General features: G+C 48.4%; 1 protein-coding gene across 1 annotated transcript in view; it reads right to left on the bottom strand.

Moving 5' to 3' along the window:
• Window positions 1–55: 55 nt before the first annotated feature.
• The window catches only part of NSG2 (neuronal vesicle trafficking associated 2), a 55,860-nt gene continuing 34,828 nt past the window's right edge, over window positions 56–21,087 (bottom strand). The window contains exons 4-5 of the mRNA XM_053566530.1: window positions 4,097–4,207; window positions 56–1,827 (exon numbers count right to left, since the gene is read on the bottom strand). Coding sequence (XP_053422505.1) covers window positions 1,636–1,827; window positions 4,097–4,207 — 303 coding nt within the window. The 3' untranslated portion in view covers window positions 56–1,635. The remainder of the gene's footprint in view (window positions 1,828–4,096; window positions 4,208–21,087) is intronic.

The raw sequence follows: 21,087 nt of genomic DNA, 5'->3' as shown, positions 1-21,087 counted from the left end.
CTCCCCCTAGGCTCACCAAGCAGATTTTTTAAAAGTTGTGAAGGAAAGTGAAGACTCTCAGACACATCTATCTTTATTTGTTTCCTGTCAGAAAATTGCAAGAATTACACCAAAAAATACTTCAGCCTCTGCTACCTACTGACAAAAATACACCACAAAATTATAAAGCGCTCAGCAGTTTTGCTAGGGACAATTTGTTATTCCGCTTTGGATGACAAATGAATTTACAGGTGACACAAGGTGCTAGGAGGGTGGAGAAGAAGGGAGGAAAAATCAGATGAGAGTATTTGGCAGGAGAGTTTGAGCTATACTAGTCTTATTACCCAGCTGTTGTGTATGATGATTTCAGCAACAAAGCAAGCCACAAAAATACCTTTCACATGGCCTGTCAGAGATCCCTGGGGAAACCGTACCACGTCTCAAATAGCAAGTCCTTCCACTCCCGTTCTGGCCCTCGGGCCTGGAGCCAACACCCTGCAAAAGTGGCCTCCCTGAACCATTTGTGGGAGAAGCAGGGGAGGGCCTGCTGCCATCCAGGGCAGTGGGAGACCTGGTCACGTCTGGATGTTGCTCCATGTCAGGAGTGTCTAGAACATCTAAAATCCAATTGGAGAGTTTGGACAAATGTCCCCTGTCAACACAAGGGAGTGGGCAAAAGACAGTCACACTTTTCAGCTTCCGTTAAAAATGATCTGGCATTGTTGCAGCCCCAATCTTAAAGTCCCTTCGTGGCTGTTCCTGGAGTTTCCTGATAATAATCCTAGGGTTGTTGCTATTGTAATTAGCATTTTGGGAAACAGGAAACAAAAATTTTCAAGTTGCGTGACTGTGCTTATCGTTGGCCCAGTGCTACCTGCCTGTCCTGTGCGTTCCTTCTTCTCACAGCCTCTCCTTCCTCCTTTCCCTCTCTACCCTGTCCATCTCATAAACATGGGCAGTGTCCAGGCGGATCTAGAAAAACAAGAAAAAGACAAAGAAAATCTGCCCACTCCTCAACGTTTGCTGATACAAAACCTATCACTGCAGGGTGAGTCGTCAGAGCCCCAGCCTGGGAAGGTAATCTCACAAAATGTACCAGAGGTTGGTACGGTTTACTGTGCACGCCGGGCTTAGTAGTGCCCAAATCAGCCTCTCTCTGACTTGGCCATTCCTAACTTCCCTAGCCCAGACAGAGGCTACCCAAATAGCCCCAGCCTGTCACTCACATGTACTGTACCCTCTGAAACCCACACTGTCTCATCCAAGAAGCCCACGGCCTCTGCTATTTCCCTTCAATATCTTCCCGATGGAGCCAGTTTAATGTTTTTTGTTTCTTTCCTTGTCTGTGTTTACATTTTCCTAACAAAGAATAAGCAGTGGCTTCGAAAATATCTTACATGGGAACAATCAACACGAAACATGCCTTTGTACATGAGCCTGACTCGGGGACGAATCAACAATACCAAGGGACAAAAAGAAATATCGATTCAGACAACTCCAGTGCACGATATTTTCGATGAGTTCCTCCCCTCCCCCACCCTGCCCCACCCCCACCCCCAAATCCCAGGAGTACAGTGTTGCCTTGTAACTGGAGCTTGGCTTAGCCAATAGGGGTCCCCCCTCCACCCCGCCCCCCACTCTGGCTGGGGGAGGCCTCTAATGGCCCTGGGTCTTAGGCGGCTTGGGCTCATGGATGACAGCGGCTGCCGACAGCCATGGCCCGATGGCCCGGGCAGTGCTCTGCTTGGCCACGCTGTAGTGGCTGATGACTGTGTAGAAGCGGCTTCTGGAGTTGGGGTCCTGGGATGAGTAGTAAGCATCCAGGGAGGCTGGGATACAGCGCTTGTGCTGCGGAAGGAGACAAGAGTCAGGAGTCGTCCAGAGAGCTGCTTCCAGCCCACCCAGTGACACAGCCACCCCGCCCATCTAGGAGCCACGCTGCCTCAGGCTCTCAGCCAGACAGCAGGTGACAGCTTCTGAGCTGGGCCTGGTACACAGCAGGCCCGTCCAGCACCACCACCATCACTATAGCCAAAGTTGCCTCTAAAAGAAGCCAGAAGAGCTAACCCTGACATTGGTATTGATTCAAGGCCAACCATCTCTGTTTACGAACTGTAGGACTGCACAGAACACTGCAGGTCCCTACCCAACCTCCCTATCTGGCTGACCGTACAGTCTCTGGTTGCCTCTCTGGGCCATTTTACTCACAGCCAATGACTATTTCTTTGATTTTATGTTTGTATCTTTTTTCTCTTATATCAAAACGCTTAGCTCCTAACATTAATATAATTATGTTATTATCCCATAACATGTATAGAACAGCCAAAAAATAACACCAATGCCATTACTAAGAGCTAGATCACTGAATGAACTTGGAGATTTCTCCACAGCTCTTCTCTCCACCCAGGGGATAAGGTCAATATCCTGTACTCGAGAGTGGTTGGGAATATTTATTCTCTTTGTACATTTATATCCTCAACATGATATAGAATCAGGTTCTTTGTTTACTTGTTTTTCCCTATTTATTAAATAGATCTCACATTTATGTATTTCAAGGATAAATATATAGTAAGATATATCCAAAGAAGCCTTGCTTCCATCCCTGTCCCTCTACTCTGCTCCCTCCCTTTCTCCCGAGTAACAATTTTTTTTTTTCTTTTTTTGAGATAGAGTCTCACTATGTTGCCCTGGGTAGAGTGCTATGGCATCACAGCTCACAGCAACCTCAAACTCCTGGGCTTAAGCGATTGTCTTGCCTCAGCCTCCCAAGTAGCTGTGACTACAGGCACCCGCCACAATGCCTGCTATGTTGTTGTTGTTGCTGTTGTTGTGGCAGTTGTCATTGTTGTTTCGCTGGCCTGGGCCGGGTTTGAACCTGCCACTCTCAGTACGCACGGCCAGTGCTGTAACCACTGTGCTATGGGCCCCACCCTGAGTAACAATTTTGATCAATTGTTTTCAATTTGTCCTTCCAGAATTTCTTTTGGAAAAAAAAAAGAAAATATCTTTACTTCCTCCTTTCTTACACAAAGGTAGACCCTTTTTTCCTTCTATGACTGTGTATGGAGGCCACTGTCACTTATTTTCACAGTTGTATAGAATTCCATGGTGTGGATATACCATAGTCTGTTCAACTGCCCCCTAGTGTTGGGTGTTTCCAATTTTTCAGAACCTCAGCGGCTAACCTCTAAGACTGTGTAGTGTTAGGTAGACATACAGCAGAACCAAAGGACTGTTAGAACATTTCCCACTGATCCCCCCACATTGAAACATAATAGCTGTGATGTCTTAGAAAACCCTTTAGACTAAACACTCTTAAGCTCAATTTCCTTACATGCAAAATGAGAGCCATAAAACCTATTTTTCAGAAAGGCTGTATCACCCAATTGGGAAAATGTTTATGAAAATGGCTAGCCAAGAGCCTTACATGTGACAAGCACCCAGTACATGATAATTGTAAATATTAATACTGTCACCTGTTTAGCTCTAAAACAGATTGGGCCTGTATTTCCACTTAACATTTGTTGAGACCTCATTATCTAGCAGGTCCTTTGTCAACTCATCTTATTTAAATTCCTTCCTTAAATATTCAGTGGGAAGGCATTATCAGTCCATGATTTCCAGCCAAAGTCAAGAGCTAGTGCCAGTTCTTTAAGGAAAGAGAGCAATCATAGTGAGTGTCAGGGGAAGGGGCCCAGGAGTAAGACTTGGGGACAGAACCTCAGAGGACCTCCAAAATACTGGCTCCTTGTCATCACACCTCTGCAGGGCCAGCCCTCAACCCAGGAAGACCCAAGCCACACAGAGGTTTCTGGAGATGGAACGGTCAATGTCAAGTGGTAGTGGGCTTTCCCCCATGCTGATGTGCAGTCCAAGGCTGGACCATCTCCTGACCCAACAGCGCACCATCTCAGGGGAGGAACTCTACTGTCTGTTGGAGACCAAAAACCTCTTGAAAACCTGAGAACTCCTTGCCAGATACAGATTACATTTTACACACTTAGTAGGGAGGATGCAATACTCAAATCTTGGACACCAATGAAGAGAAGACATCAATAAACCCTCTAACCAAACCTGACAGTAGCCCAGACCTACCCACCTTCCATGAGCCCCTTACCTTGTAGACAAATCCCTCTGGGCAGCTGTGGTCATAGGTGAAGGCTTTGTAAACCACCAGGAACACGATGCACGCGAGGAAAGCTAGGGCCAGGCTGACGAGGATGGTGACCTGGAAGAAGACAAAATCAAGCATCACCCAGCCTCTGCTTGCCCACCTTCAGCCCTGAGCGTGGCCTTCGAACTCTAGAACTGGCAGGCAGAGTGGTATGTTAAATGGAGTAGGATTCCCAGGGCCCAAGGAACTTGCTTCATTTGTCACTAACTTACACCCTTGGGCAAACCACCTACACTCTTTTGGCCTCAGTTTCCCCACTTTGTATGATATCTTTTTTTTGACCCAACATGTAACTTTCTCCTTATTTTACCGTATGGGGAGTGGAGGTTGGTCATTAAGCCATCACTTCTGGTGCCTCAGCACGACCCCCAGCACCACCACTGAATTCTAACCTCACTTGTCAGCTGCCCTTTCCCTGGCCTATGGACTTGTGACACACACCTGAAATGCATCCCCACCCCAAACTCCTGCTTTCCTCCTACCCCAAACTTTCTTCACCCTCATTCTTCCTCAGGAAACATCAGCTCCACCTTGGCAGTCCCTTGGGCCAAACATCCTGAGGTTACCCTAAACTCTCTCTTTTTCTCACACTCTATCCAACCTACCAGCAGAAGACATCATTCCTGCCTTAACATATGTCCACAATCAGACCTCTTCGTACCAGCTCCATCATGTCTAACCTGACCCAAACCATCATTGCCTCTTGCCTGCAGCACCTAACAGCCTTCCACCCAGAGATGTTCTTGCCCTCTGCTGTATGCTATGCACAGCAACCAGAGAGATCCTTGCAAAGCCTAAAACAAGGCAGGCCCTTTTTGCTCAAAAACCACACAAAGTTTCCAACTCATTCAGAGTATAAGCCTAGCGCTTACCCACCATCAGAAAGCCACCTTTAAAAAAAATGGCTCAACACCAAACAGAGAGCACCATCAGGGTCTATCAGAAAGGAGTAACTGGCTAATTCTGGAGGCACCTCCCAGCTGGCACTGGCCCTGTCTTGCTGCCTGTGCATAAAGGGTCAGAGTAACCCCTGCAATATGAGGGCATCTAGTGTTAACAGCAGAATTTGTGTGTGTATTGTTTTTAAAAGCTGTGGTTCTTTGGGTGGGTCAGCCTAGAAATATGGCAAAATTCCTCTCATGGAATTCCCAATAGCCAAAAGATGGGAACAGCTCAAACAAATTGTGCTTTGTCAACATAATGGAATATTATCCAGCCATACAAGGGGATGATGTACACCTGATAATCCCAGATGGACCGATAAAACATTATGCTAAGGGAAAGAAGCCAGACCCAGAAGGCACAGAGTTTGTGGTTCTATTTACACAAAATATCCACAACAGGTAAATTCATAGAGACAGATGAAGATGCCAGCGGACAGGGCCTAGAGGTGGGGGGATGCAAATTAACTGCTAATGGGGGTGGGGTTTTGTTTTGGAAGGATGAAAATGTTTTGGAACTTGGGCTCAGCACCAGTAGCCCAGTGGTTACGGCCTCAGCCACATACACTGAGGCTGTGGGTTTGAACCCGGCCTGGGCCAGCTAAACAACAATGACAACTGCAACAAAAAAATAGCCAGGCATTGTGGTGGATGCCTGTAGCCCCATCTACTCAAGAGGCTGAGGCAAGAGAATCACTTAAGCCCAAGAGTTTAGGTTGCTGTGAGCAGTGATGCCACGGCACTCTACCAAGGGCAACATAGTGAGACTCTGTCTCAAAAAAAAAAAAGAAAGAAAATATTTTAAAACTAGAAGAAATGAGGGTGATACAACATTGTCAATGTGCTAAATGCTACGGAACTGTTCACTTTAACGTGTTCATTTTATGTTATGTGAGTTTTACCACATTTTTTCTAAAATAAAAGCCAAAGCCCAGGAAATAGCCTGGCACCTACAGCTCTGCCAGAAGACAGGGAGCCATTTTCCTAAGTGGTGACTCCTTCTGTGAAAGGGATCTTAAAACCCTGCTAGCATTCCCTGGCCTCACAGAGATCATTGCCTGGGCCTGGCCAAGAAAGCTGACTAGGAGACCGGGAGACTAGGGGACACAGACATGGGCACGGCTGGTCCCTGGCAACAATGCAGCTGTGTGCAGCAGAGGGAGAAGAGGGCTGCAGGCCTGCTTACCACTGCCACCAGCCTAATGCAGGGTCATGTGTGACCCCAACCCCTGACTATGCAGAGCCCTAGGCCTCTTGGCAGACTTGGGAGAAGGACCAGACAGGGTTGGATGCTTCCCTGGTCAGCAACAGGTAAGTGAAACGGGGCTGGGGGCCAGGACAGGGCCCACCACGTCTAGCCACGGGACAGGTTCTCCTTACGGGGCAGGGCGGGGGTGGGGGGTACTTTTCAACTCCTAACAATCCCTGAGGTAACAACCCCCTCCTAGGAAAAGCAGGGTCCGAGTCACCAAAGTGTCGCCAGAGCTTAACAGCACACGACGCGGGGTAGGCCTTCAGCAAATGTCCCTGGAGAAAGAAAAGGGAGGGAGATAGGGAGGAAGGAGGTTAGTCCCCTCCCCTCTGTACAGTGGCTTCGACTCTCCGGCTGCAGGTTAGAAACAGCTGAGCAGCTTTTAAATGCTGATGCCTAGGTTACCACCACCCCCACAGATTCTAATTGAAGGAGTCAGGATGCGGCTCTCCGCATGATCACAGGGTGCGGCTGGTATGACTCTGGGAGCGTTTCTCATGCTGGCCACGCACAGTTACAGTCACCTGGGCCACATGTTAAATGATCCTGGTGCCCTGGCCCCAGCCCAGACCTGTTATGTCAGAATCTCTGCGGGTGGAGGGTAAGTCTCGGGAGTGTTTTGAAGCCCCAAGGTGGTCTCTGTGTGCAAACACTGGACAGGTTTCCCTCTGTGGCTGTCAGGATCAAGAGTCTAATGGTGGATGGGGGGGGGCGGTGCGCCTCACCCCTAGGAGTCTGCCCCATGCTGCATGTGCCATAACCCCAACATTAGGCTGGGTAGAGGCCATGTTAGCTAAAGAAGAGTTTGCCTCCCTGTCCTGACCTCTAGTAAGTTCTGCAACTGAAGGCAAATCATTCCATATGAGGTAGGGAGGTCGGACAGTATGTCTTAGAAAATCAGGCACAGGAGCCCCCGAGAGACCTCGCCATCTACAGGGCATGGAGACATGGGCCCCTAGGTGCAGGCGGTCACCACACAGCAGCAGCACCCTGATCGAGGCTCAGAGGGGCTGCTGGACGTGACCACCTTGGGGTGGGTGATCAGGGATGTGACACCAGAAACAACTTCACAGAAGAACACTAGGATAGGGGAAGAATAAGTTTCTAAGCAGAGGAAGTGGCATTTGCCGTGGAACAGAAACTGGAGAAAACACAGGCTATCTGGAATCATCATAGAGTTTGGCATAGCAGGCCCAGAGGGTACAGGTGAGGAAGGGGCCTGAGGGGCTGCAGAGGTGGGAAAAGAAAGAACTATACTCAGGCTGCACCTCAAGGCAGTAGGGACCCCCTGAAGGACTTTAGCAAGGACAGGACAGGATCAGAATTCTATTTTGGAAACATGTCTCTAGGGTGGCAGAGGTAGGTTTGCAGGGGTGAGACTGGAGGCAGGGAGGCTAGTGGAGAGGCTGATTGATACATTACACTCTCCACGTGCTGGAGCCAGACCTGGACTGTGGGGTGCAAAGAGTCCAAGGCCTGGGAAGGTGTAGAGGGGAGAAGGGGAAGCTCGGGGTGTCAGCATTAGTTATGGAATGGGGACAGGGGAGCTGGAGAGTTTTATTTTGTTCTGGGAGAGAGTTCCTGCAGGTGGATTTCAGTGCAGTAGTCCCAGGCGGACTGCTCCCTTTCTGGAAGATTCATGGAATTCACAGGCCCCACGTGCTCAATCCCTGCCAGGGAAGAAACTCCCAGTTCCCCACAAAGCACCTCAGAACTTGAAAGCCCAACACCACATCAATATTTATTGACTTGGTTTATATAACCTCATTCCTCAGAGACATTCTAAAGCCCTTGGTTTCACCCTTTGAATTTGACAAGCTGAGCCTAGCAAGAGATTCTTAATTCTGAGGGTTTCATCAGTGATACAATCTTCACCACATTGAAGCCCCATTGAAGCCCCCATTGTTCCCCACCGTCCTCCACTACGTGCTTGGCCACCATCTCTTCACTCAGCACCTATTAATTAAAGAGTCTACTGTGATCCAGACACTGTCAGGAGGAGCTGAAAGGAGGGAGAGGATCAGACATTAAATGAGCAAATAACCGATCAAATAATTACAAACAAAAGCTAAGCAGGCTCTGGAACAGAGCACAGGAGGTGAGCACGTTGATGGTGGTCATGGAGGGGAGAAAGGGGCCTGGCACCAGGTGGCCAGAGTACTGGGTCTCCTGCCCAGAGACCTTGCAAAGGGAAGGAGCAGTGTGGCTGTGACAGACGGGACAAGGAGGAGACAGCACTGAAGTGAGGGTGGGAGGGCCAGGGACCAGCCCTACAGGGCGATGGAGGCCGATATCACCCCTATCCTGACCGAGGGAGAAGCTTTCCCACAGCACGTGCCCTGGCACCGTCAGGATGACATCTCTACTCAGCCAGCTCTCCCTTGCTGTCCTCCAGTCTCCTCCCCTGGCTCACACTTTCCCCTTGGCCCTTCCCAGCCCACTAGAGAGTCCCTCCGGTTGGGCCCAGGCCTGGAACTGCTGTGTGCCTTCCTCACCTGGAGAACATCTCTCAGCCTTCACGTCTGCCCTGAACCCCGTATCCACCTCTGCTCTGTAGCTGGGGCCTCCCTCCGAGGAAGCACATTGCGACCCCAGCACCACCTCACCCCTCTGAACCCTCCTTCTGCCGGAAGGCCGCAGGCAGAGAAATCTCATTCTTTTCTCTATGCCCGCACAGTGACTCATACAAAAGTGGGGACCAGAACCATTTCCTGAACTGCAAGGTTAATTGAATTAAGACCACACACACACACACACACACACACACACACACAGAGCAATACAGACACATGTACACCCTCCCCCCAGACATACACAAGCAAACAGACACGCAGACCACAGTGCACAGCTGGGATGAAGCTCTGAAATATCTGCAGGTCACCTTCTGTTCTCCTCTAGCCCCTCTGCTCAACCCCAGCCACCAGCAGTCTCAAGCACACTTTCAAACAAAAGTACCTCAACCTTGAAAAAAAACAGCATTTGGGTTAGCTTCCACTAAGACAGCTCCAGGGTTTCTCTTTTTTGAGGTCAGAGAGAATAGAGGAAGAATTTAAAGTGTGGAGCTAGCAACTCCAGCAAAGGTGTGCTTAGACTGCAGTCACAGTGACCACACCCCAGGCTCCGTATTTTCATAGAATAAGAAGAAGATGAGTTATGGTGGGGGTGATAGCAGTAGCAACAGTAACAGGTCCTGAGGTACTGGGAACTTACTATATATGTCATAACAATGACATATGGTAAGAAGAATTATTATCCCCATTTTGCTGGTAGGGAAACTGAGGCTCCAAGAGATTAAGTAATTTACCTAAGGCAATCATTAGGTAATCACTGGGTAAACCCCCAGGTAAACTCCACAGGCTTGGTGATCCTCCCCCGTCCCCCCTTTCCCCCCATCAGTCACGATGGGAGGCAGTGCTGCCCACCACCTCTGGGGCCTGTCTCTGCAGCCACCTCTGCCTCCACTTCTCCCCCAGTGCTGGTCCCAGTCAGCCACCAACTCCGGCAGCTTCAGTTTCTGACACACCTTATTTAGCCCTCCCTGCTGTCTTTGTCATAAGTCCCCAGCCAGATCACCACAGCCTCACCCCTGGGTACAGCAGCCTCCTCACTGCCCCCCGCCCCCCAGCCTACAGCTCCCAGCTGCCTTCCAGCTACTTGGTCATGGAGCTTCCCTGGCTAACCAAGTAAGTAACTTCCCCTGCCTGCTTCCCTGGAGAGGTAAAACTCCCCAGGTCCATTTACTAAGCGCTATGTGCCAGGCACTGTTCTCAGTGTAGCACACAGATTTACTCTTGTGAATTTTGCGACAGCCCTGTGAGATAGATAATATTGTATCTCCATTTTTTAGATAAGAAGAGTAAGGCACAGAGAGGTTGCACAATTTTCTTAAGGTCACACAGATCATTAAGTAATACAATCAGGAATATTCCATGCAGCGTGGCCGGGGCTCTTAACCTATGCTATGTTCCTCATAAAGCAGGGACTGAGATATTTATTTATTCACCAGGTATTAACTGAGCACCCGCAGTGTGTCAGAGATGAGGGCACACACTGGGCATATGGAGCTGAAGAGGGCGGGAGGCCCTGCTCTCACAAAGTCTACCTTTAATCCCTTTGAATACGTTTCCTCTTCTGCCAAAGGGGAAGAATTTATCTGCCTCTCAGAGTTCTGAGGATTAAGTCAGATAATGCATGTGAAGGTGGTCCACAAAAATATAAGTCCATATCCTAATCGCTAGCACCCGTGAACATGCCTTTCTTTGGCAGAGAGGTCTTTGCAGGTGCAATTAAGTTGAGGCTCTTGAGATGACATCCTCCTGGATCAGGTGTCCTCAAACTTTTTAAACAGGGGGCCAATTCACTGTCCCTCAGACCATTGGAGGGCCAGACTATAGCTTAAAAAAAAAAAAAAAAACTATGAACAAATTCCTATGCACACTGCACATATCTTATTTCACAGCAAAAAACAAAATGGGAACAAATACAATTCACACCACTTCATGTGGCCCACGGGCCGCAGTTTCAGGACACCTGTCCTGGATCATGGGCTGTGCAGGCGGGCATAATAAAGCCCAGGAGAAGTACCTTCTGAGAGGCATATGAGGCAGACAGACCCACGGGTGTCGGGGTAGGGGGGAGAGGAGAGGCCCCTAAGGAAGGAGGCAGGGACTGGAGAGAGGCATCTACAAGCCAAAGGACACTGGAGCCACCAGAAGCCAACAGAGGCAAGGAAAGATCCTTCTGTGGGACTTCAGAGGCAGTGTGGCCTACCAACACCTTGATTTGGGGCTTTTGGCCTCCTGAACTACGAGAGAATAAACAGCTGTTGCATTAGGCGACCTGGCTTATGGTAATTTGCTCATGGCAGCTCCAGGTATACGTGCTACAAATGAGCCACTCCCCTCAGCACGTACTTCAAAAAGTTCCAACCACTCAGAAAGATTGCTGAATCTGCCCAAGTTTTGCTCTACTATACCTTTTCAGCGCTTGTCCCCGGGGTGAACTCCTAGTAATGCTTCAAAGCCCAGCTGTCTGCGAGCCACCACCTCTGGGAAGACTTCCCTTGCCTGCCTATTTGTGTCCCTGTGACACTTTGTACATCTGTCCACTACTCAGCACCCAGCCCCCACAGATGTGTGAAGAACGAATGAGGAAGGTTATAAATTGCCTAGTGTTGTCCTTTCCTATGAGATTAACTGAAGTTAGCAATCACTTATTGACTGGGACCGTGGCAAGTAATTTTTAGGTATTACCCCCTTCAAACCTCATGGTAGCCCTGTAAGTTCAATTATTACCTCCATTTTGCAGCTATGGAAATTGAGGCACACAGGGGTCTAGTAATTTCTCTGAGGTGACATGGTTATTAAAGGAGTAACGTCCGACTGGAATCCCAGAACATCTGATTCTGAAGCCCTCAACCCTCACCTCTAGGTTAACTGGCCTTTGGATGAATATTTTTCTGTCCCATAGCTGCATTTGATTGCAATCATGCTATGAAGAAAGGTGTTATGTTCAATACATACTTTAAACTTATTCTAGAAGGATACATCACCACAGATATGGAAACCCAGGACTTAGGAAGACACTGGAGGAAAAACAAAAACCCTCCCACCGTCAAGCCAGGATGTCGATGTCGGACCTTGATTATGCCAGGAAACATGATCTTCATTAACATTCAGGTACGGCAGCCGCTCAGCACCATCATAGACAATAAACTTCCCTTTTTTATGAAGAAGTCAACCCCTGGAAACCTCAAAGCAATAGAACCACTCACATCAGGGAAATTAAACTTTGTCGGGAGATAAAAAACAGAGCTGGCCGACAGACATTCATCTTCTGTACGCAGCAGCTGGAACCTCCAGAGACAGAATCAGACCTCCGGGCGCCTCGTTTCTGGCTGGGCCCCAAAGAGCCAGACACTAGGGCTTGCACGGAGGATGCAAAGGGATGGCGGCTCTGAAATTCCACCCAAATGACACCCTGGTTTCCCAGCCCTTCCCCTGGTGCTAACTGGTAAATGAAGCACATCTTTTGAATCCAGAAGGTCTAGATTGGAAGTCCGGCTCCAGCGCTTACTCACAGCAGGCAAGCTGCTTACCCTGGGGAGGCCTTGGCTTACATCTATCTAAAACGGAGGTAGTACCTACCGACTGCCACCTCACCGGGCTGTTGTAAGGAGAAATGTGGTAGCACATGGAAGCCTTCAGGATAGGCTTAGCTCCCCCTGACCCGGGAACGACCTTAGCTAGCACCCATGAAGTGTATGCATGCATTACAATAGTCCATGTCCGTGCAACTCACGGGGCTAGGTGCCTGTTGCACAGATGTTGCATCAGAGGCCGATGGAATCACTCTACATATGCTAGGGGAAGAGTGAGGATTTGAACTCAGATCTGCCTAACTCAGAAGCCCAGCTGGTTAGTTATGTGGCTGCCTAGGAATTTATAACCGCACAGCATTTGCTTTTATTAAAAATGTATTGCACAATTATTACAAGAACAATATCAAAAACCAAGAGGAAAACACCCATTACAACCCCACTGTCATACCCAGCCTGTTTTTACATGCTTACTTCGCATTCCTATCCACATGCTTTCCAGCCTATCCCCGATTTCTTCTGTTCCCTCCCATTTTACACACCTGTAACCCCTCCAACTTTCTACAATGACAAACCAAGTCTGGGCCACCCTTGAACCAAGATAAGCCTGAATTTCAGCATCTACAAAATGGCTCTAAATTATGACATTAATCTACACCAAACTGTCATGAGGTACATCAAGATGAATAACATAAAAAGAGAGAGTGCCACGGAAACACTGAGTAATGTTACGTGCTTGTTGTCACCATTGTTATTGTTAGAATTACGCGTCATTAGGGCTGAATTTGGTTCAGTTACTTCCTGTGAGGGTCATTGGGTGTTACACTGTGTTGCCATCTGTCCTCCACAGCTAGCTGTCACGCCCTGGAGGGCAGGACCCTATCTCTGTCTCTGGCCTTCCCCAAGGCCTGAGGGTCCTACCCTTTGAAAGGTTTGCTGGTGATGCAAAAAAGCACCTCTGATAAGGACCACGTCCTCTCTGTGCCCTCCTGCCTCTCTTGCCCAATCCGTCCTCCATCCCACCAAAGGGACTTCCTAAATTACTCTTTTGCACCCTGCATGGTGTTCGGGACAGCAACCCTCCCCAGACTTCCCATCTCCTGGCACAGTGGGTCTATGGTCGTACTGAGCATCAGAAGCATCTAAGGCAGCGGTTCTCAACCTGTGGGTCGTGACCCACAGGAACGGCGTTGAAGGGTCACAGCATTAGGAAGGTTGAGAACCACTGATCTAAGGATCCTGATAGGATGCAGAGTCTTAAGCCCTGTACCTGTAGAGTCTGACTCCCTTGTTCTTGCCATGACACTCAGAAATCAGCATTTTCCACACAAAGCAGAGAGGTTTGGGAGCAGGGAACCTGGAATCTGTCACTAGATCAAAAGCCCACATCCAGCTTTGAAAGAGGGTAGGGCCAGGAGCTCCATCCTTGAGTTGTCAGCTCCTCAGCACTTGACATCCATCATCTCACTCAGGCCTGCCCACGGTGATGACGACAGGGCACTGCTGCAAATGGTGAAAGTGAGGACTGGAGAGGTGGAGTGAACTGCCAGGATTATCCAGCTCATGGTAGTGGGGCAAGTACTGGAAGCCAGATCTTTCTAGATCCGAAATACAAGTTCTTTCCTCAGCACTGTGCTGTCTCCTTCATCTGCCCTCTGCTTCCCTGGCCCACATCGCCAACTGCTACTCTCCCAGGGACGCGAGCATGCGCGCGCGCATGTGCACCCCCCCCCCCCCACACACACACACACTCTACAGTCCTGCTTCCTAAAAGTTCTACACTCTGTGCTACTGGCCTGCCCTCCACAGTCTACCCCTTGGAGAGTGTCCCACACATCAGGAAGCCTTCTCAGGCCTCCCCAGGGCTCCCACAGCATCAGTCCTGGCTGGGGACACATAGAACTCTGTGTTATTATGGCCTCTTGACACATCACCTTGCCCCACCAGGCCAAGAGCTTCTGGGAGCAGGGACTGTGTCTCGGGGACCTGTTCTCTGCTCCTGGCTGGGCCTGCACAAAGAGCACACGAGTGAACTTTAAAGGACTCCCCCCCCATTGGCTTCAGCCAACCCAGAGAGGCAGACCCCAGGGAAGGGCTGGTCCTCTTCTCTGCCCCGAGGGCCATCAGGGCCAGCACACACTGCCCCACTGCCTCCCAGCCCACCCTCTCATCCAGGCACAGCCCGCATCACATCTCCATGGAGACAGGAGCCCTGCAGCCCAAACAGCTCATTTCATTAAGCTACTTTCATTCCTCAATTCACTTTCTTAGCAAAACTGATGAAAAAAAAAAAAAAAAGAAAAAAATCAGGTCAGCAAAGTTGGTTTGGAAAATTAGAAATCATCTCCAAATTCCAACATGTGGCGCTGCCTGGAATGGCAGTGAGGGTTCCCATGCCAGATAAACTATGGCACATCTTTTTATAATTCCTACAAGGGTAAGAAAAAAATAATATCTGCCAACACCATGGTCCAGCACACGCAGCAGCACCTGCCCTGGATGAAAGTCAGCCACGCTTGGGGTGCCATTTCTGCCCTTGTACTTAATTTGCTACCTTCGTAAGAAGAAAGGAATCTCTACTCAATATTCTACCTCGCATCCCTCCACTCCTACACGCAGACACATGCAGACACACGCAGACACACTCTACCTGGGAGGGATCTTGAGGGCAAATGCAGAAAAGACCTGGCATAGCAGGCCTGAGGTTGCTGCCCTCAGAAAGGCCTTGCTTGCACAGCTGGCCCTTGGCTGGTGTCTGGGCACTCGTATTTTCAGAAGGTTCCCACCATTCCCAGAACTGATGAGAGTGGCCCACTGTGCCTAAACTATACCAGCCATACGACTCATGCTGAAAACCCGCCTGCCTGCTGCAGTCTGGAACTCGGGTAGGTGCTAAGCAAAGGGGGCCTGTATAACCAGCCCCCAGTAAAAGCGCTGGGCTCTGAGTCTCCAGCAGGCTCCTTGGTGGACAACATTTTGCATGTGTTGTTAAGACTCATTGCTGGCACAAAAAAAGTGACTATAGTCTCTTTTTAAAATAACTAAAAGAATGGAATTGGAATGTTCCTAACACAAAAAAAGACAAATGCCTTGAAGTGATGGATATCCCAATTACCATGATTGGATTATTATACATTGTATGTCTATATCAAAACATCATATATACCCTATAAATATGTACAACTATTATATAAATTATATATTCATACAATTAATTATTTAAAGCCCTCATTGCTGGGGAGATTAGGCGCATCCCACACAACTCCGAGGGGAGGACTTGCAGAGGCTTGTGCCTGCTTTCCCCTGGACTGCGCCACGTGCGCCTTTCCTCTTGCTAAATTGGCTGCCTATCCTTGTATCCTAGTGCCGTGATAAATCACAGCCCTGCCTATGGCCCTGTACTGAGTCCCGTGAGTCCTCCTCACAAATCCAGAGACCCAGAGATGGTCTCAGCCGTTTTTGTCTCCCCTCCTGGCCCACTGTGGGGGGAAGCATTGTGCACCTTATTTTTCAGAGCCTGGCATGCGATGAGCTAAGCTCTACTAGGGACCCTGTGCCTTAAAGGCAAGCACCAGGTTCCAGCCCTTTGCCTTTTGCTTCCTGCCTCCCAGAACCCCAGGCCCCATCAACATCTCTTCCTTTCCTTCTTACCCCACTGGGCGGATTGAGAGAAGTGTCTTATTCCTTGTGATGCAGGAGCCGGGCCGTCTCTTCCAGAGTTTGTTCCTCTCTTCCCCTGTGGCATCCTGACCTTGGTTACCTTTCTGTGAGCCTGACACTTAGAAAGCAGGAGCAAACGCATGCTTCTATCCTCTACCACCAGTGTGTTCCCCTGTGGTGATGGGGAGTGTGCGGTTCACTGCCTTCTCACGTTGCAGGATGTAATCCCGCCCTGGGGGGAGGGTGGGCACAACAGGCACAGGAGGTGGGGGGCTAGAGACTCACAGAGGGCTCCCTCCCTGAGCCTCGTGCCCAGCTTTGCTCATGGGAGATCATCAGATACTTGCCAGGAGAACAAAGCAGTTCTTTGCCTGCCTGCCTTCTTATATACAGGCCTCCTTGGCAGGGGGCCTCCAAAGGACAAAGGAGGAGCATTCTGCCCCTTCCCAGTCACTATGAGTCCCCAGATGTGGGTGGCCCAGTCAATATGCTCACCAATTTCACCTTTAAATAATCCCTAGAAGTTGAATTTGTCCTCAAAGCCCAAATGCTCCTGGGTCGCTGTGTATTTTTTCACTGTGACTTCAGGTGAAACAATTCTCATCAGTCTGTTCTGTCCTGATAAAGAGAGAAAACCAGGGCAGTTACCAGAGCCTTGGCTTTGAACCAGAAACATCCATGCTTGGACTCTCGCTCCATCCCTTCGTGGTTCTCTTATTACATTTCCTGGGCCTCAGCTGTCTCATCTGGAAATTGGAATCACAGTAACTCCCTTAAGCACCAGTACAAGGGGGAAATGAAATCGCGGTGTGGAAATGCTGAGCACAGGATCTGGCACAGAGGCCAAGGATCTGGGAAGAACAAACACACCTTAGGATCTAAAATCTTTTTTTTTTTTAATTTCAGATTAATATGAGGGTACAAATGGTTAGGTTACATTGTTTGCGTTTGTTAGGTAAAGTTCAAGTTGTAGCTGAGCCCTTTCCCCGGTTGTGTACACATTACATGTGCACAGTAGGTAAGAGTTTACCAATCCTCCTCCCTCCCCCCTTTCACCTTCCCCACCCCGACTTGAATTTAATTTTGTTTTTCTCTCATGTGGTCATGTAGTTATTCATCTATTGGCATCATATTAGTATTGCATATATTGGATATTTGCTTTTCCATTCTGTGACGCTTTACTAAGAAGAATGTTCTTCAACTCTGCCTGTCCCATGGTTCCTATGATTTGAATGATTTTTTTTTTCAAGCCAAAGAGACTGATTCGATACTACTGAATTAATTTTCCTATTCTGGATTCACAAGACTCATACACACATCTGTGAAGAGGAGAGACCAGAGTGACTGTGATGCTTCTACTGATCTGTTTGACCTACTCAAAAGAAAAGAAATAGTGTCCTTTGGGTTTTATGAAATACCGGGATGAGGCTGAAGGTGACCTTGGCCTCTGGCCAGAGCTGGTCTAGAGCCCATGCAGACTCTGGAAACAGACACACTCTCCACTTGCACCTTCTCTCCCACCATCTGCAACTTTGGACGTGCCTTGTGATATCTCTAAGCCTCAGTTTCTCCATCCATAAAATGGGGACATTAATGTTCTCACATCCAAAAGCTAGGAAATGTGGAATGAGATTATGGAGATCACCTGTCTGGCTTTGGTAGGAAACAATGCGTGTTTGATAAGTGGCATCTAAGTGAACACACCAGACGTATTTCTGTAAAGCTACCCTCTTTGGTGGAAATGCTGACCCTAAAATGGCAAGACAAGTCTGGGAGGAAGCAACTTTCCACGATCTTATCTTCTGCCATTATCTGTCTAATCCCTTAGTTGGGGTCAATCTCTAAATAGGGAGTTGGCTTTGTCTACGAGCAGTGTTGCTGTATCCAAGATGATTTCACCAGAAAAGCTTAAAAGGAACATTAGGATTTATTAGATATGATGTAGCTACTTTAACCTTATTTCTTATTAATAATTTTTTAAACCAACCCCATAAGGTAGCTCCCATCATTTCTCCTATTTTATAAATAAAAAAAAATGAAAACCAGAGATGTTTAAGTCACTTGCCAAGGGAAACTCAAATAATGAATGGAGTAGCCAAGATTTGAGTTCAGATGCTACCCCAAAGGCTCTGCATACCTTCTACTCATTTCACTGCCTCTGGAGTGGCTGCCTGGTTCTCTCCATTCCCAAACCTAAAAGATTGCATTATCATAATGTTTGGTCAGCTTCCCATGGAAGCCCCCCAGACACATTAGAGAATCCCCATTCTCCAGGGTTCAAATGAACACTGCTAAGTAAATTCCCTTTTGAAAGTAAAAGGAAAATGAAACATCTGTGGCTTCAAACTTTACAGAAGCAATAATTCAAGAGTCTCTTTCAAACCCAGAGAGGATAACTCCCCATGGGAAGGAGGAATAGTATAGAAGTGTGATCCCTGGGTGTAGAGCCAGGACCTCACGAATGCTGGTGGAACTCTTGAAACAGAAAAAGTACAATTTGAATTGGAACATTCCACAGCAATAATTCATTTCCCAAGTTAATGTGCTACTGGCATAATCATTAGAAGAGCAAGGGTCCAGGGGCCTTGCTTATGTCAAAGATAAAGCTCTTGGGCTCCTGAAGTATTCTTCATTTTTAAAGTTCAAACCATCATTCAACTTGGGCCAAAGGATAGACCTTTGACAGTGAATCTTCTACAGGTTGGAGAAGCTGAGGTCTTAATTCATATGGTTGTACTTTTTAAGGTGATGAAACAAAACCAAATGCAAAATAGTCCTAAACCTGTCTACCTAGATCCAACCACCCTGTGGAGAGGGAAGGAGCCAGCCTGCCCCAGGCATCTCCTCTGTGTGAGCACAGGGCAGGTAAGCCACACAAATGAACAAAGAGGGCTGGGGTGAGGCAGTGGGTGTGTGGGGACAGTGAGGACCTGGAGCGAACCTGCTCCGGCTACAGGGAACAGCAGCTGCACAGCTCCAGACAAGCATTGCCAAGGACGAGAATGAGGTTTTAAAATGGCCAATCTTTTCATTTTTCAAGAAAAGACAAAGATCATGAACTGGATATGGAATTTCTCAATATTTACATTGGGCAGCAGTGGGTCCAAAAAGATGCTTTCATGATCTGCTTTAATTACTCATTTTAAGCCTTTCAACAACCCTGTTAAGTTAGGTTTTTTTTATCCCTACTTTATAGGAAATAAGACTCCAAAAAGTGGTTTGTCCAGAGTCCAATAGCTCAATCTGTTCTACAGGGTCCAGGTTGAGGGAGGACAGGCCGCTCCCTGGTGGCCCCGTGAGCACCTGCGGCCACTTACTGTACAGGGCAGAGTGGAGGTAAACGGGGTCTGGAGCATGTATCCACAAACCTGTCCAAATAGAGGCAGGTCCACTACCTCCTGCCACATTGGAGGGATTTGGGGGTGAGGGGAAGAAGGATCTAACATTTGCTAATTGTCTACTTCAAGCCAGGCTCTATGTTTCCACTAATTGCTCTAGTTTGAGTCCCCACCAACAATACTTGAGTGAAGGTGTCATTTGTTCCCATATTTCTGTGACAAGGGGAGAGAACTTCCCAGGACCACACAGCCAGGCCAAACAAAACTCTGCTTTCTGACCTGTGCTCAGTATACCTGGGCCTTCCTTTTTGCCTGGACTGCTAAGCTTTCACTACAGCTTTGTCCATCGCCAGCATGTGGGGACAATGGTCCAGACAACAAAGCCCTCAGAAGTCCGACCAGGGCCACTATGCACAAAGTGAAATTCAGCAAATTAAGCTATCATACAGCCTTGCTGTTCCCCAGGTAATGATGGTAGCTCAAAATCTGTCCAACATGCAGGCAAATGGGCTTGGAGCAATGAGGTCATGAAGTTTATCTATACGGTTATTTATATGGCTGCCATGATGATGATCTTGACTCATTATTGAGAAAATGAAGACAACCCACAGTTCAGGGAATAGTTAGGTTTTAGCTTTCCAGAGGCTAGGATGCAGCAATTTAACAGGGAAGCAGTGGGGGTGGGGGAAGGAGCCAGGCTCTGGCGTCAGACTGACCTGGGGTCCAGTCTCTGCTGCACCATTTACTGGCTGTGCAACCTTAAGGAAATGATGCCACTTCTCTGAGTCCCAGTCTGCAAAAGAGGTATCAATCATAAAACCCACCTACCAGCTACATTTAGAGGACTTCCAGAGATGCTGAATGTAAAGCTCCCGTAAATTGCATAAAGCTGCAATAATGTTTAAAAATTATTATTTAAATACATACTTTGAACAGTCACCAATAGAGCCAACTGCTTAACTTCCTGCCACTAAAATAGCCAGAGGCTCAGCTGGATTGCTTAATTTCATCAAGATGGTCTGGTGAGTCACAGCCTTAATTACCTTTCTCCTGCTTTTATTAGGGCTGAAATCAGACCCTTACTTTCTCCCACTATTTCTGACTCCAAATAATGGAAGTGCCTGTCCTTCTAATCCATTCTGACTCTTCAAAGACCAGAAAATCACACAGGAGACACAGACCTGCACACACAACCGGCCTGTGGGGCCATGGAGAAGCCTCTCCACAGCATTAAAGCAAAGGCCTGGAAACTGATGAGATGCCTTTCCTCAGCCGAGTTCCCTACGTCAGCTGCAGTTTGCATGCTTATTCAACTGCGACCCCCGCAGCCCATGCAGGAGAGTGGGCACCCCAGCCCAGGGGGAGGCTTCAGCGCCCTCCTTTCTGCAGAGCCTCTCTCTGCAGGCCGACAGACAAGCCACCAGGCCAGGGGTGCAGCCTAGATCTGGGCCATTTCCTAGACATAGAAAATGGGGCAGGACAGGAGAGGTGTGGAAGGCTCTTCACTGCAGACTCTGTGGAGAGAAACTACAGAAACCACAGGCTGCGAAAACCAGCTGGACATTCCCCTGTGCCAGACCTGGGTCTTGCTGCGCTGTTTGCTCCTTGAGGGCCAAGGCCTTGAGGTTTCATCTCGGCAGCCCCCA

This window comes from Nycticebus coucang, chromosome 17 (genome assembly GCF_027406575.1).
Source record: "Nycticebus coucang isolate mNycCou1 chromosome 17, mNycCou1.pri, whole genome shotgun sequence".
NCBI lineage: Eukaryota > Metazoa > Chordata > Mammalia > Primates > Lorisidae > Nycticebus > Nycticebus coucang.
This window is presented reverse-complemented; position numbering and strand designations above follow the sequence as displayed.